The following is a 15,993-nucleotide window of genomic DNA, read 5'->3' on the forward strand; positions in this document are numbered from 1 at the left end:
ATAAAAAAGATTGTAAGAGCAGTAGTATTTTTCCTGTGATCACTCTCTTACAGCTAAGAGTGTGAGGTTCCATTGAAACACCTTTTGGCTAAGAAACTTTGTGATATTTAGGAATTCTGCAATAACTAGAAACTTTGTTATGATGCTTTGGAAGTATTGTTACTTATGAACTTTTGCACCAATTTTGTAAAGCTTTCCGAAGAAGGGTAGAAATGCATACGAGCCACATAGGGCTCGCTTTGTGAATGCTCCTTAAGCAATGTGAGAATGTTATTTTATTTGATTAATATCATGCTCATTGCTGGCCTAAAGTTTTGTTGCAATTAATGATGATGATGATGATAATAAGAAGAATATTTTGTGGTTTATTTTGTAAATGCCATCAAAGGAACATAAAGATTAGGGATGGTACTTTAACATTGTGCTAAGATCACTCTTGTAGGAGAATGGACAGAAAGCTGGTTCCTGCAAGAAGAAAAGAAGAAGACACTGTGCTGAGATGACTGGAACAGGTACCAAGGACCAGGAGATGTCATTGACGAGGTCCTCTGCCAGACAGCTGCATAAGAAGGAACTTAAATAGAGATGCTTGCATGTTTATTTCTTTTTTGACTCTATGTATCTGTATTCACAAAGGGGACTGCCCCCTTTGATTTGTCAATGCGGTGATCACTCCCTCCCATGTGTACTAACAAGGAAAAAATGCAGGTGTACCTATATTGGTGAGGTATTTGCAAAAGAAAAAAGGGGGGATTATGTGGAATATTGAAGTACCTGCATGATTGTGGGCATATCCTTTCTTGTATCCCTCTGTCTCCCATCCACTTCCCTTGCCCTGTCCGCATCCCATGCTCAAAATCAGATCATCCAAGCTCATGCTCTCCAGGACCTTATGCATAATGTCTCCTTAGGGTTCGAGACACAAGACCATAGAGCATTAGAACACTGGAGAACTTAACCAACAGTTAAAACCCAAAACACACTATGCTACAGAATGGGGCTGGGATAAGATCAAAAACCAGTTAAATGGGCTCTGGCATGCCAATGTGTCCTTAGATATCACGGACCTCTATGAGCTTGCCACTTCCATCAGCGAGGCTAACCACTGGGACCTGCCCCCCGATAAATTTTCTAAAGATTTCCTTAAATTCTTCCGGCTCCCCTGGTCTCCTTGGGAATGGCTGGAGCATACATTGATCAGCGTTGCCATAGGCATTGGTTGCATAGTCCTTCTTTTGTTTCTGATACCTTGCCTTCTGCGTCAGGTCCTAAGGGCAATGACATCTTCCTTTACGGCTCTAAAGCATGATATCTGGAGACTGCATGGTGAGCACTCGCCTCCTCCGGGAGATGCCGAGTTGCAAAAACAAAAAGGGGGAATTATAAGGGGTTGTTGCCGACCCCAGGGCTGTTGGGACCCTAGCACTTGGCCTGTTTCCTGGGTAAACCAGACAGGCTTAGTAGGAGTGGAACAGCAGGCACCCGGAGGAAGGGCCTCCACCCTTGGGAAGCCCTTGTAGTCGTCCCATACATACAGGCAGAGCCTGTCCACGAGAGACACACGAGCCCAGAAGGAGGGACCCAGTTGGCCATTACCTAATGCACTTGAACCATTGCCTAACGCAGTGCTTTGTTATGTTACTTACTGGAACATCTTTGATACTTTACAGGGACATCCTGCCTTGTGGCTTACGTAGCTCACATGGCTCTGATACCATCATGCAACATGCTCGAGCATTCCCATGCCCTCGTAGATACCATAGCGCAACATCCCTCCTCACTCCCATACCCTTACAGATATCGCCTCACAACAATCCTGATCTTTCCCATACCCGTGTAGATACCATAGTGCACCATACATTGCAACAATCCAGATCCTTCCCATGCCCATACCGATACCCAGACTGAAACAAATTGCAACAGTATACCCGTACTGCAACAGTTCTATCCTTTCCCACTGTACCATTTCTGTTCTTTCCCATGCTGTCATCCTCACACCCATTGGCCACTTGCTTATGCTCACATAGTACAAACCCTGCAAAAATGGATGATTTCTCCCAATAAATCAGAGTCTCTTCCATCTTGACTCCCGCCTCATCATTGCGTGCCGAGACAGGTCCTTGCCGGTCAAGGGCCACCAGGGGTGAGGAGACCCCAACAGTCAGCCTTCTTTGAGATTCAAGCTCTTCAGAGGCAAGGACCCTATTTTCTTCTTATGTATTCTCATGTCTAGCGTAGTGCCAGGAACACAAAATGGGTAAAATAAAGATAATGTCCAGTTAACATTCCCCCTCCATTGTACTTGGGGGAGTTCACAGAAAATGGTGTTCACAGCCAAAGTTAAGGAGGAAGGAAAGTCAATTTTTATATCTTTGAGAACTCACACATTACAAATACCAACTGGGAGAAACAGACCAATAAGAAGACAAAATATTCCAGACTGCTATGACTCCTGGGTTAAACAGAGCTGAGTTTCTCGGATTCCAGGGCTGTGACTCCAATGGGAGAAAGATAGTGGAAGAAGAGTGTCACAAAATGTCTTCATATGACCTGTAGAGAGAGCAAAGGTAAGCAGCCCTCTGAGTCAAGGTAAAAGTATTCTCTTGGCCCTAAGCAGGATTGTATAGTGGGAGGAAATGTGAACAAGAGAAGAGATTGAGAGAGAAAGAGAGGAGTAGAAAGAAAAGTAGAAGTAAAGGGGTGAGTAGAAATGGATAGACTCACCTACGTTTATTCCTCCACCAGATGACTCCAAATAATAACAAAGCTATCACCACTACAATCACAGCTGAGATTCCCAGAGCCAAGGGCCATGTAGAGCTTTTGGCTAGACAAGGGAAATATTAGTACATAAGGACCCTAAACTTTCCTTTATCCCATCCCTCTTGAGCCTGGGATTCCCTATCCCCCTCCACCCTAAGTCTGAGCCCTCCATCCCTTTCCCTTTTGGGCCCAAGGTCCCTTCTTTTCAATCCCTCCTAGGTCCGAGTTTCCATGTTTTCCTCCCTCCTGAGTCTAGGATTTTCCATCCTCTTCTCGTCCCAGTCTTGTGACCATCCCCTTTACCCCCTTCTTCTATACTCTAGCACCACTTTCTTCTCAATCCCCATTTCTCACCCCAGTATCTGATGATGTCCTGGCCATCGAGACTACTGTGTTCTACTCTGCAAGCCAGACTGGCTGTTTCTCCAGCTTCCACAATGAGAATAACTTGAAGATACCATGTCCCATCTGAATTTGGCAGGAGGTCACCTGTCTGAGTTCCTGGTTGCTCCTGTCCATTCTTCATCCAAGTCACCCTCACCAACTTTGGGTAGAATCCTGAGACATGACAAAGTAGCTTCAGCTGCCCTGGAACAGGGGTGGGACTACTTGATAACCAGACTTCTGGCCTAACTATAGGATAAGGAGAAGAGAGATTCATGTAAAGATTCATAGAGTCAAAGGATAATGGCATTTAGAGCTAGAACTGACCTTTGAGATCGTCTGGTCTAGTCTCATAATTTCCGTGGATTCAGAAACTAAGGCCCAGAGAGCTAATGGGGTTTGTCGAGGCCACATAGGGATTAAGGAGAAGATAAGTATGATGGGAACCTAGAACCCTTAGATTTCAAACTCTTTCCACCATGCCAAGACACAAAATCCCAGAACAATACTCTCCTCCAAACTTCTTTCTTCATTGGCCCAGCTCACACTTATCCCCCACCAACTCTCTTTATGTTGACTCGTCCTCTGTTACTTAAAAAATTATGGGTATTTGGGAAAACTGGAAAGCAGGATGGCAGAAATCATGTTTATATCAACATCTTACATCACACACAACAATAAGCTCAAAACGAATGTGACTTAAATATTTTTAAAAGAAAATTTTAATATATTTTATTTTTTACATTATTGACATTTCTCCTTATATCCCTCCCCCTACACCCTCCCAAGAGCCATCCTTTGTCATATATTTACAAAAGATAATTAAGAGAAAAAATAGAGCAAAACTAATCAACATTTCTTTAAAATGACATATAAAATGGATCAGAACCTTTGCAACAAAGCATGGGAAAGGTGTTTTCTCAAATCTCTCTTTTGGGGGCTCCAGCTTGTTCTTGGCTTTCACAACATTCAGTTTGATTGGTTTTTTTATTTTTTTTCATTTATACTTTTCATCGTTATTTATATTGTCTTCCTGGCTCTGCTTATTTTACTCTGCAACAGCTCATACAAATCTGTCCATACTTCTCTATAGATGCATCATGTTTGTTGTTTCTTACAGAATAGCAATTTCTATTACATGTTTATACCACTATTTGTTTGGATGAGCAGCTACTTTGTTTCCAGTTCTTTGGCACTCCCAAAAAATAGTGTTATAAAATATTTTGATGAAAATGGAAATATTCTTTGTGTCAATGACCTCCTTAAAATAGATGCCTAGTGGTGTCAAAGGATTACTCTATTAGCATAATTCCAAATTGCTTTCCAGAATGGTTGGACCAGTTCATAGCTCCATAAACAATGTGTTAGTATCTTTCCATAACCCCTCCATCATTGTCTCTTTTCATCTTTTGTCATTTTTTGTCATCTCAGTTTATTAGGTATAAGGTGAAACCTCAAGATTGCTTCATTTGTATTTATTTTATTATTAACAATTGAGAAAATGTTAAATATGGTTGTTAATAGTTTGCAATTCTTCTTTTGAAAACTGTTAATAATCTTTGACCACTTTTGTCTTGAGGAATTGCATTTTCTCTTACACGTTTCTGTTAGTGGTCTATCTATGTTGCACATCAAATCCTTATCAGAAGTATACAACACACAGGCAAAAACTTTCCTCAGTCAACTTATTCCTCTTTTATCCTGCAGGCATTAATTTTATTTGTGCAAAAGTTTTTCAATTTTAAGTAATCAAATTCACCTATTTTAGCATATAAATTGCCACCATCCCTTGTTTAGTTATATGAAGTATCCTCTACTCACAGAAATGAAATGTATAAGATCCTTATTTAATATAGAATACAGTATAAAGACATGCTTTAAATCTAATTTATTCCAGACTATTCTCCAGTTTTCCCAGATAGTCTTATCAAAGACAGATCATGGGGGGTGGGAGGGCAGAGCCAAGATGGCGGCTGGAAAGCAGGGACTTGCATGAGCACCCTGCCAGGTTCCTCCAAAAACTTATAAAAAATGGCTCTGAACAAATTCTAGAACTGCAGAAGCCACAAAAGAGTAGAGGGAAGCAGGGCTCCAGCACAGGACAGCCTGGATGGTCACTGGATGAGGTCTATCACATATGGAGTGGAGCGGAGCGGAGCTCAGCATGGGTGGCAGCAGGACCAACCAGACCAGGAGTCAGGCAGTACAGGCCCTAGCACCCTGAATCAGTGAGCTGTGGCAGTTACCAGACTTCTGAACCCACAAACACCAAAGACAACAGAGAAGGTTAGTGGGAAAAGCTGCGGGGGATGGAGTATGTGGTTCAGCCACCGCCACAGGGGCAGCAGGGGTAGTGCAGCTACAGAACTACAGCTGCAGTTACTTCCTACCCAAGGCCCACCTGGTGGGAGGAATTAAGTGGCAAATCAGAGCAGGACTGCACAGCCTGCTTAAGATTTGCGTCAGGTCCTGGTTGGCGGTTCTTGGGGAAGGAGGAGTGCTGGTGTAACAGAGCTGGCTGTATAGAAATAGCTCTGAAATCAATGGCGCATCCCCTCAAGCTTGGAACAAAGTACTCTTTGCTCTACAAACAGTCATACCCCAACGAAAAACTCAAGGGTCAAGTAAGTTGTCTGGGAACATGGCCAGGCAGCAAAAATGCACTCAGATTCAGTTTCAGACTTTGGAATCTTTCCTTGGTGACAAAGAAGACCAAAACATACAGCCATAAGAAGTCAACAAAGTCAAAGAGTTTACATCAAAAGCCTCCAAGAAAAACATGAACTGGTCTCAGGCCATGGAGGAGCTCAAAAAGGATCTGGAACAGCAAGTTGGAGAAGTCCAGGAAAAATTGGGACAAGAAATGAGAATGATGCAAGAAAACCATGAAAAACAAGCCAATGACTTGCTAAAGGAGACCCAAAAAAATACGGAAAAAAATATTGAAGCAAACAACACTTTAAAAATAGACTAACTCAAATGCCAAAAGAGCTCCAAAAAGCCAATGAGGAGAAGAATGTCTTGAAAGGCAGAATTAGCCAAATGGAAAAGGAGGTCCAAAAGACCACTGAAGAAAATACTACTTTAAAAATTAGATTGGAGCAAGTGGAAGTTAGTGACTTTATGTGAAATCAAGATATTATAAAACAGAACCAAAGAAATGAAAAAGTGGAAGACAATGGGAAATATCTCATTGGAAAAACCACTGACCTGGAAAACAGATCCAGGAGAGACAATTTAAAAATTATTGGACTACCTGAGAGCCATAATCAAAAAAGGAGCCTAGATATCATCTTGCAAGAAATTATCAAGGAGAACTGCCCTGATATTCTAGAGCCAGAGGGTAAAATAGAAATTGAAAGAATCCACCAATCACCTCCTTAAAAAGATCCCAAAAAGAAAACTCCTAGGAACATTGTCGCCAAATTCCAGAGCTCCCAGGTCAAGGAGAAAATACTGCAGGCAGCCAGAAAAAAGCAATTTGAGTAATGTGGAAAAAAATCAGGAAAACACAGGATCTAGCAGCTTCCACATTAAGGGACCGAAGGGCTTGGAATACGATATTCTGGAGGTCAATGGAGCCAGGATTAAAACCAAGAATCACCTACCCAGCAAAACTGAGTATCATGTTCCAAGGCAAAATATGGATTTTCAATAAAATAGAGGACTTTCAAGCTTTCTCAATGAAAAGATCAGAGCTGAATAGAAAATTTGACTTTCAAACACAAGAATTAAGGAAAGCATGAAAAGGTAAACAAGAAAGAGAAATCATAAGGGACTTACTAAAGTTTAAGTTGTTTTGTTTACATTCCTACATGGAAAGATGATGTGTATAATTCATGAGACCTCAGTATCATAGTAGCTGAAAGGAATATGCATATATATGTGTATGCATATATATACTTATGTGTGTGTCTATGTATGTATATATGTATAGATATATATATACATATATATATATATATGGACAGAGGGCACAGGGTGAGTTGAATATGAAGTGATGATATCAAAAAAAATAAAATTAATGGATAAGAGGGGAATATATTGAAAGAGGGAGAAAGGGAGACATAGAATGGTGTAAATTATCTCACATAAAAGTGGCAAGAAAAACCAGTTCTCTAGGAAGGGAAGAGGGGGCAGGTGAGGAGGAATGAGTAAATCTTGTTCTCATAGGATTCGACCTGAGGAGCGAACACCATACACACTCAATTGGGTATCTTACCCCACAGGAAAAAAGGACGAAGAAGATAAAAAAGGGGGGATGATAGAAGGGAGGGCAGATGGGGGAGGAAGTAATCAAAAACAAATACTTTCGAAAAGGGACAGGGTCAAGGGAGAAAATTGGATAAAGGGGGATAGGTTAGGAAGGAGCAAAACATAGTTAATCATTCACAACATGAGTATTGTGGAAGGGTTTTACATAATGATACGCATGTGGCCTATGTTGAATTGCTTGCCTTCTTACGGAGGGTGGGTGGGGAGGGAAGAGGGGGGAGAATTTGGAACTCAAAGTTTTAAAAGCAGACATTCAAAAACAACAACAAAAAAACAGTTTTTGCATGCAACTAGGAAATAAGATACACAGGCAATGGGGAGTAGAAATTTATCTTGCCCTACAAGAGAAGAAGGGAAAGGGAGATGGGAGGGGAGTGGGGTGACAGATGGGAGGGCTGACAGGGGGAACGGGGCAACGAGAATATATGCCATCTTGGAGTGGGTGGGACGGTAGAAATGGGGAGAAAATTTGTAATTCAAACACTTGTGAAAATCAATGCTAAAAACTAAATATATTAAATAAATTTTAAAAATATAAAAATAAAAAATAACAGAAAAAAAGAAGGCAAAAAAAGACAGATCACTTTCCTGTGTAACTTATGTTTGTGGGGTTATTGAATGCTGACTTTTTGAGTTCAATGATTTCTAATTCTTCCTTGCCTAGCTGGCTCCAATAATTTACCTTTTTAAATGTTTTAACCAGTAACATTTAACCAGTAGTAAGTGGTTTTGACGACTGCTATTTTGCAGTAGTTGGATGTCTAAAGTCATTATTCCTCCTTCATTCCTACCATTTTTCATTATTTCTCTTGATAATCTAGATCTTTCTTCTGCTCCAAGAAAATTGTGCTATTATTTTTTTCTAGTTATTGTTTTGATCTGTAAATTAAGTATCCTTTTGGTAGTTTGATGGGTATAGCAATAAATCTATAAATTAACTTTGGTAGTAATATCAGGTTTATTAAATTGGTATGGCCCAGCTGTGAGCACTGAATATCCTGTCAAATATAGAAGAATTCCTTTGCATTTTGTAACTGAATCAATACATGTATTAGATGTGCTTTTATAGACTGATTTCTAAATATTTTATGTATTTTGCAGTTATTTTGAATGAGACTTCCCTATCTATTACTGCCTCCTTTATTTTGTTAAAATATAGAAATCCAATCAATTTTGTAAGTTTATTTTGTATCCTTCAACTTTGCTGAAGGTATCAATTGTTTCAATTAGTTTCTTTGGTAAATCCTTAGATTTTTTAAGTAAACCATTATCTCATCAGCAAATAGGGATGGTTTTGTCTCTTCATTGCCTATCTATGTATTTAATATACTTATCTTGTCTTATTACTATTGCTAGCACTTCAAAAACTATTTCAAATAATATCGGGTAAAGGAAACAACGTTTTCCTCTTTTGTTCTTATTTTGGGGTTATTTGCTGGTTTTTATAATTTAACAAATGCCTTAATCCTTCCTTTTTCTACTGTGTAAATATATATTGTAATGATTTAATTTTTTCCTCTGATGACAGCTTTAGCCATATCCCAAACATTCCAGTATATTTTCTCTTATCTTTCACATTTCTATTATTTTTCACATAAACATTAATTTTCTTCCTATTATTTGTTCTTCGACCCACTAGTTACTTTGGATTTCATTTTTAGGTTTCCTTTTAGGTCTGTGTTTTCTGTTTGTACTCCCTGAATTTACTGCAATTTTGTTTATATTATAGCCTGTAAAGGATGAATTTAACATTTATGTCTTTTTACAGTTATATGAAATTTCTTTGTGCCTTAATGTATGTCTATTTTTTCTATTAAAGGTCATATCATAACAAAAATCAGAGCACATGAACACCAAGTACCTTTCACAGCTAAGGGTAAAAGGCAAACTCTTAACCAAATAAGGGATAGAGGAAATAACAAAGGAAAAAATAGATTATTTGGAATATGTGAAATTAAGACCTTTCGAACAAATAAAATTAATGCACTTAAGATACAAAGGGCAGCAATTAATTGGGAAAAAGTATTTATGTGAAATATCTCCAAAAAGCAACTTATATTCCCAAGATATAAAAGGTAACTAATGGAAATATATAGGATAGCTATTATTAAATAGATAAATGGTCAAATTGGTCAATTGGAAATTGGTCAAAAGATATAAACAAACAGTTCTCAAAAGAATAACTGGAAACTATCAATAACAATATGGGAAAATATTTCAAATCACTAGTGATAAGAAAAATTCAAATTAAAACAACTTACCTTTCACCTTACACCCAGCAAATTGGCAAAGTTGTCGACAAATATTAGAAGAGTCAATGTTGAAAAGAGTTGTAAAAGGATAGGCACACTAAACCACCTTTGGTGAAGCTATGAATTGGTCCAACCATTCTGGAAAGCAATTTGGAACAATCAACAAATGTTCTTAAGAGCCTACTATGGCATCGTACTGGGCACTTGGGGATCCAAAGATAAAGAAGAACAAAATACTCCCAGCTCTCAAGAATTTTACATATTATAGTAGGAGAGAACATGTATATACATTCTTCAGTTACTCAGCATTTATTAAGCACCTACTATGTCAGGCACTGTGCTAAGTGATGGAAATACAAAAAGAGGCAAAAGATGATCCCTAACCTCAAGAAGCTCACAATCTAATGGGGAAGACAATAAACCAATATGTACTAACAAGCTATATACAGAATAAATAGGGGGCAGCTAGGTGGTGCAGTGAGTAGAGCACCGGCCCTGGAGTCAAGAGGACCTGAGTTCAAATCCAGCCTCAGACTCGACACACTTACTAGCTGTGTGACCATGGGTAAGTCACTTAACCCCAATTGCCCTGCCTTCCCCCCTCCAAAGAAAACACCAAAAAACACCAGAATAAATAGGAAATCATTAACAGAGGGAAGGCATTAGAATTGAGAAGGATTAGGAAAGGCTTCCTCTAGAAGGTGTGGTTTTAGTTGGAACTTGAAGGAAAGCAAGAGATGCAGATGAGAATGAAGAGCATTCCAGTCATGGGGGATAGCCAGAGGAAATGCCCAAGGCCACAACATTGAGTGTCTTGGTGGAATAGCAAGAGGGCTAATGTTATAGAATAGAAGAATACATGGTTGGGAGTAAGATGTAAAAAAGACTGGAAAGGTAGGATGGGACCAGGTTATGATGGGCTATTTCCAATTTAAAATGTCCCATAGGAAAATACTTGGTGATGTAGAATGAGAATTCAGGAGAGACATTAGAGCTGGATATCCAACTCTGGAAATCTTCAATCTGAGATGATAATTAAACCTATGGAAGCTGATGAGGTCAACAAAAGAATATATAGAGAAAAGACAAAGAAGACAAAGCTTTAGGATACATTTACAATTAGGGAGTGTGATATGGATCATTAGCAAACAAAGGAGAAGGAGAAATGGTTGGATAGGTAAAAAGAGAACCAGAAGAGAACAGTGTCATAAAAACCCACAAAAGAGAAAGTATCCAGGAGCAAAGAGTGGCCAATATTGTCAAATGTAATGAAGATGATGGAGTCTAGCCACTACGCCCAGCCCCAATCTGGCCACTGCCCCCACCCCCAATATCCCAACTTCCTCATATGCCTCTCTGCCCCACTAGAATATCAGAAGTATCCATGAACTCATGCCTCGCTAGAACAGCAGATGTGTCAACCACATCCATCTAGTTTTAGACAGAGCCACAATAGCCAGCCAGCCATCTTGCCCCAGACAGGATCACAATAGCCAGCCAATCAGAAAGCAGCACCTATGGAACATAGAGCAGGATGTTTGACCACTAAATCACAGCCTAAGTGGATGCTTGCACAGTAACAGCAAAGAACTGTCCTAAGATGAACTTATGATGTAGAGATGCTTATTATAATATCATTATCATACATTAATGCCCCACCAGTGGGCTTTCCTGTATGCATTCTGGGTAGCATCCTGGGAGCAACATGCTCAGTTCCACCAAGGCTAGGGCCCCTCCCACATCAATAAACCCCTCCTATATTTTAATATTCATATATTCTATAATGATGCAATTGTATCTTTTGCTCTACAAAAAATCCCTATCTTGCTCTGCTAAGCTGCTAATTCCTTCTTGGAGCCCAGTCCTCTTTCTGAGAGGCGTAACTCTCAATAAATGCTTTTACTTGGGTTGGAGATGATCTGAGTCTGTGAATTCTTTTGAGGTGACCCCACAACACACCTTGAACCTCAACAAAGACATCAAAAAGCACGTGTTTAAGAGATGCCTGGTAGCTTTGAAGAGAGAAGTTTCATTTGAGCAAGGAGGAAGTCAGAAGCAGGTAGTCAAGGGGAAAGAAATAAGTGAGAAAAAAAATTTTTAAAAACAAAAACAAAAAGAAATTTTAAAAAATTAAAAAAAGAAATAAGTGAGAGGAGGAAATAGAAACAAAGAATGTAAAAAGGAATTTTTCAAATGCTAAGAAAGTTTCTAAAATGTTCACGTCCTTTGCCCCTGAGACCCTTCTGCTAGACATAGACCTCAAGGAGGTTAATGATAAAAACAAAGACTACATATGCACCTAAATATTTATAACAGTGCTTTTTTGTAGTAGCAAGAACTAGAAACAGCACAAGTGGTGACCATTTGGAGAATGACTAAATGTAAAAGAACATTATTGCACTGTAAGAAACATTATATAGGATGACTGCAGAGAAAAGTAAGGAGACTTGTATGAACTGATGGAATAAGCAGAGCCAAAAACAGTACGCACAATTACTCTAATGATGATAGAAAGAACAGTCACAAAACAAAACTGAATTCTGAGGAATAAAAAATGAACATGCTTCAAAGTAGAGCTATGAGAAAGTACCTCCTCAACTTCTCTACAGAGATTATTTACAGATTACTTTCTGGAAAAGGAAGAAAGTGGGACTATATGAGAAAATTAGGTAATTTTAAAAAATAAAAATATATAGTAAATTTTTAAATAATTTAAAAACAATCCTGGCCAGAAAAAATTGATGCAGATTTCAGGATACGGCAGGAATAGGAAGGAGACTGAATCCCAGAATCTTGATGATTGTGTTCTTAAGGTTTGTGAAGAGTAAACTAGTTCTTAGGACTGACCTTGCCGTCCAATGTATCTCCGTCCTGCGTCTAGAAGGCCATCAAGGAACTGGGGAAGGGTGCCATTGAGTAAACTCTGTAACATAAACCGGGTACCCTGGTCCTGGTTAAGAATGCTGGAGATATTCTGGGATATACTTTCAGCCCCTGGAGCAGGCTCCCATGAATCTCCTTGGAAGCTCATGAAGTCTTTTCCCTGAAATGCCACCTGGAAAAAGCTCACTGGGGATTTTTGGAAGCAGCTTACTCTCATCTGGATCACAAAAGGGTCTAAGAGGAAAAAAGTGAAGGAAGGGAAGAAAGAGGCAAAAGTTTAGTAAGGGAGAGATGGAAAGTGTTAGATGTTGGGCGGGAAAAGGGTGGTGGTGATGAGTGCAGGAAATAAATATAATCTCCCATTTGTGCTCACAGGATTTTAATGGGGAAGAGACCCTAGAAATCATATTCAGAGGAGAAAATGAAGGCCCAAAAAGGGTAAACTACTTGCTTAATGTAATAGGAGTATTCACAAGATCACAGATATTAAGTTAGAAAAGACCTCAGATACTAACTTGTAAAGCCCTCTCATTTTACAGATAAGGAAAATGAGAATCAGAGAGGTTAAATCATCTGCCCACAATCATACATGCAGTAACCACCCAAGGTAGGACTTGAACCTAGTTTCCAATTTCTTTATCAAATCCTTCTAAAAAGGACCTACAGAAGGCAGGGCTGACTTGAGAGGTAGTTAAGTCCCCTTTCCATTACCCTCTGCAGGTGAGACTGGAAATAAGGACAAAACAGGGTACGGAGAATGACAGAATCAGCCACAGGGAGAGGAAAGATGAGGTGAAAGAAGATTTTGGGGCTTTCTCCAAGGTCAAGATCAAAATGAGTAATGGAGGAACCTGGAAGTTTTTTAGAGTCAGGGCAGAGAACCAGTGACCGTGGTTGGGGGAGTGGGAATACGGATTCAGTGATGACATAAAAGTCATCTTTGGAGAAGGAAGGGGACTGAGTACAAGGGGAGAATTCAACTGGAAGTTAATCTTAAGGGCCCACAATGCCTTATGCCAGTCTGTTCCTCCCGCCACTCCCAACAAACTCTTGAGATGAAAATCATGAGCTGTTAGTATCCCAGACCCCCAAGACTCACATATCTCCCCGAAGAACTTAGCAAAGTCTTGCACATCCCGTGTAAAACTGAGCAGGAAGACCTTTATGACTGTCTGCAGCCAGTCCCAGCGCTCTGCATTGAAATGAGCCCGAGCCCAGGGCCACAGGAAGAGAATGGTGCTATTCTGCGGGTTCCACCTGTGGGTTTCCAGATCCCCGAGCCAGCCTGAGCCCAGGTTCTGAACCCAGCTGTTATTGGGGAAAGAGGAGATAACATGGCATTGGAAGGTGAGGGGCTCCTGGGAAGCTGTGGGGAAAGATAAGAGAAAGGTGGTTAAGTGGCGGAGAAAAGGTAAAAGCGGAAAGAAATGGAAAAGAGGAAAAAATCTCAATGACTCTCTGTCTCCCTCCCCGCCTCCCCTCCAAAGGGGAAACTGAGTCTGGAAAGAGTGGTCGGATCTGAAATTTCCCAGAGGTATGGAAGGGTCGGGGAAGGAAAAACCAACTCATGCACATCTCTTGCCCACTCTGCCCCGTCTCCAATAAGAGATCCCCTCTCTGTCCTACGTGTCCCTCTCATTTCGCCCCCGATCAGTTCTTTCCTACCCGTCTCTCCTTGCCATCCCTCAGAAAGCCCTGGGAGCAGCAGCAAGAAGGCTAGGCACGGCGACAGCATAGTGGCCGGGCAAATGCTCAGCAGCGCTCCGCTACGGGGAGCCTCTGTATTCGCCACAAACTCCGCCCTACCCCGGGACGGACTTCCTTCTCCTTACTCAGCCTTCTATGAAGAGTTCAGCGGATATGATTTCTGGGTTTGTGTCTTTGTCCTGGGCAAAATTCAGTGGCGGGGTGGGGGGCTAGAGGAGGGAGCGGAGAGAACAGAAGGAAGCTTCTTTTTTTTTTTTTTTCCCTAGAAGTAACGAAATGTGAAGAAAAAAAGACAGCAGCACTAAAACATATTTAAAAAAAATAAAATAAAAACCAAGCCAGTTGTCTCACTTCCAGCTACATGTCCCAAGGCTCTCGCATGGAAGGTTCTCTTTGTCTGTTCTCTATTTGCTTCCCTTGAAAGTCTGTCTCTCCCTCCTCACCTGCCTCTTCTTTCCCTGTCCTACAAACCCCGCCACCCTGCAATTCTCATTTTCTGCCTCACCACTAGATTGATTTCTCTTGAGTAACTCACTTTAACAGTCACTTATTAAGAACATGGTGATGCAACATGACTAATGTGTAAATATGATTGCATATGTATAACCTATATCAGACTGCTTGGCGTCTTGGGGGGAGGGGATGGGAGGGGAGGGAGAAAAATTTTGAAACTCCAAATCTTATAAAAAATGAATTTTGTAAACACAAGTAATCGAGAAAAAAATAAATTACAGTTTACAAAAGAAAGAGAGAAAGAAAAAGAAATAAAGAAAAAGAGAAAGAAAGAGAAAGAAACATGGTGATGTAGTGAAAAGACCCCTAGGCTTGTCCTGGGCAGACCCAGATTCAAGTTTTTTAACTTTCATTCAATGGCCCTGAAACTGTTTGTTTAGCTATAAAATGAATATGTTAATCTAGTTGAAATCCTAGTTCCCTTCTTAAAAAGGATCTTTGAATTCACTAGCTATGTGACCTTGAAAATGACCCTTAGCTTTTCTGAGCCCACTTTCCTCATCCCCTCTGCTGTGAATTGTCCTTCTGATATATCTTCTAGCAAGCTAGGCCAAGGATTAGGGTCAGCCATCACCTTTTCCCAAAAAGCTCTGGAGTACTTCTGTGTGTGTGTGTGTGTGTGTGTGTGTGTGTGTGTGTGCCCCCGCGCGCGTGCATGTTTGGGGTTGGGGGTGGGGAAGAGAGAGAGTGGAATGTATTTAGGGTAGAAAAGGGATTGTGCCCTTCAGACCATCAGCTCAAAAAAAAGTGGCCTTCAAATCTAGTGGAAATCCTTGTTCTGAGATCTGATCTTCTAAGACTTGTGGAGATACAACCCCTCGTACAGATATAAAACACTCCTTAAAGAAATTAAAAATGGCTTAAATAATTGTAGAGATGTTCGGGTCTCATGCCTGGGCCATGCCATTAGAATAAAAAATGACTGTATTCCTTAATTTAATTTACTGATTTAGTATAATACCGATCAAACTATATGATGACATTGGAGTAGATTGCCTCTAAAGTCCCTTACAACTCTAAAACTCTGTGAAGGTGAGAGTTGACAGACATAATGTGATGGTATATTGGTACTGTCAACCTGAAAGTTTGGTTAAAGGAGGCCAACAGGCTAGGTGATGTGTAAATTCATGTTGTTTATTCCCTTAAAGCTAGTGGATACATACATGTGTGGAGCCAGACAAAAATCTGACTGCCTGAACAGAATGAGGTGGTTTAA

The 15,993-nt window shown here is 40.2% G+C and overlaps 1 protein-coding gene across 4 annotated transcripts; it reads right to left on the reverse strand.

Moving 5' to 3' along the window:
* Positions 1-342: 342 nt before the first annotated feature.
* On the reverse strand, positions 343-14,752 carry LOC118845617 (antigen-presenting glycoprotein CD1d-like). Of its 4 annotated transcripts, XR_005010128.1 has the most exons (8): positions 14,616-14,750; positions 14,223-14,473; positions 13,657-13,923; positions 12,522-12,791; positions 3,118-3,396; positions 2,725-2,827; positions 1,249-2,550; positions 343-906 (listed from the first exon to the last, which is right to left on the reverse strand). XR_005010128.1 is itself a non-coding variant. In XM_036753609.1 (7 exons), the coding sequence occupies exons 2-7, from the start codon at positions 14,290-14,292 to the stop codon at positions 2,529-2,531; spliced, it is 936 nt and encodes a 311-aa protein (XP_036609504.1). In that variant the 5' UTR covers positions 14,293-14,473; positions 14,616-14,752; the 3' UTR covers positions 343-2,528. The 4 variants fall into 4 exon arrangements, 3 of the variants coding, with proteins under 3 accessions (XP_036609504.1, XP_036609502.1, XP_036609503.1); XM_036753609.1 differs by having other exon boundaries at positions 343-2,550; positions 3,118-3,321; positions 14,616-14,752; XM_036753607.1 differs by having other exon boundaries at positions 343-2,550.
* Between the last annotated feature and the right edge of the window lie 1,241 nt (positions 14,753-15,993).

The sequence above is a fragment of the Trichosurus vulpecula genome, chromosome 4 (assembly GCF_011100635.1).
Source record: "Trichosurus vulpecula isolate mTriVul1 chromosome 4, mTriVul1.pri, whole genome shotgun sequence".
Lineage (NCBI taxonomy): Eukaryota > Metazoa > Chordata > Mammalia > Diprotodontia > Phalangeridae > Trichosurus > Trichosurus vulpecula.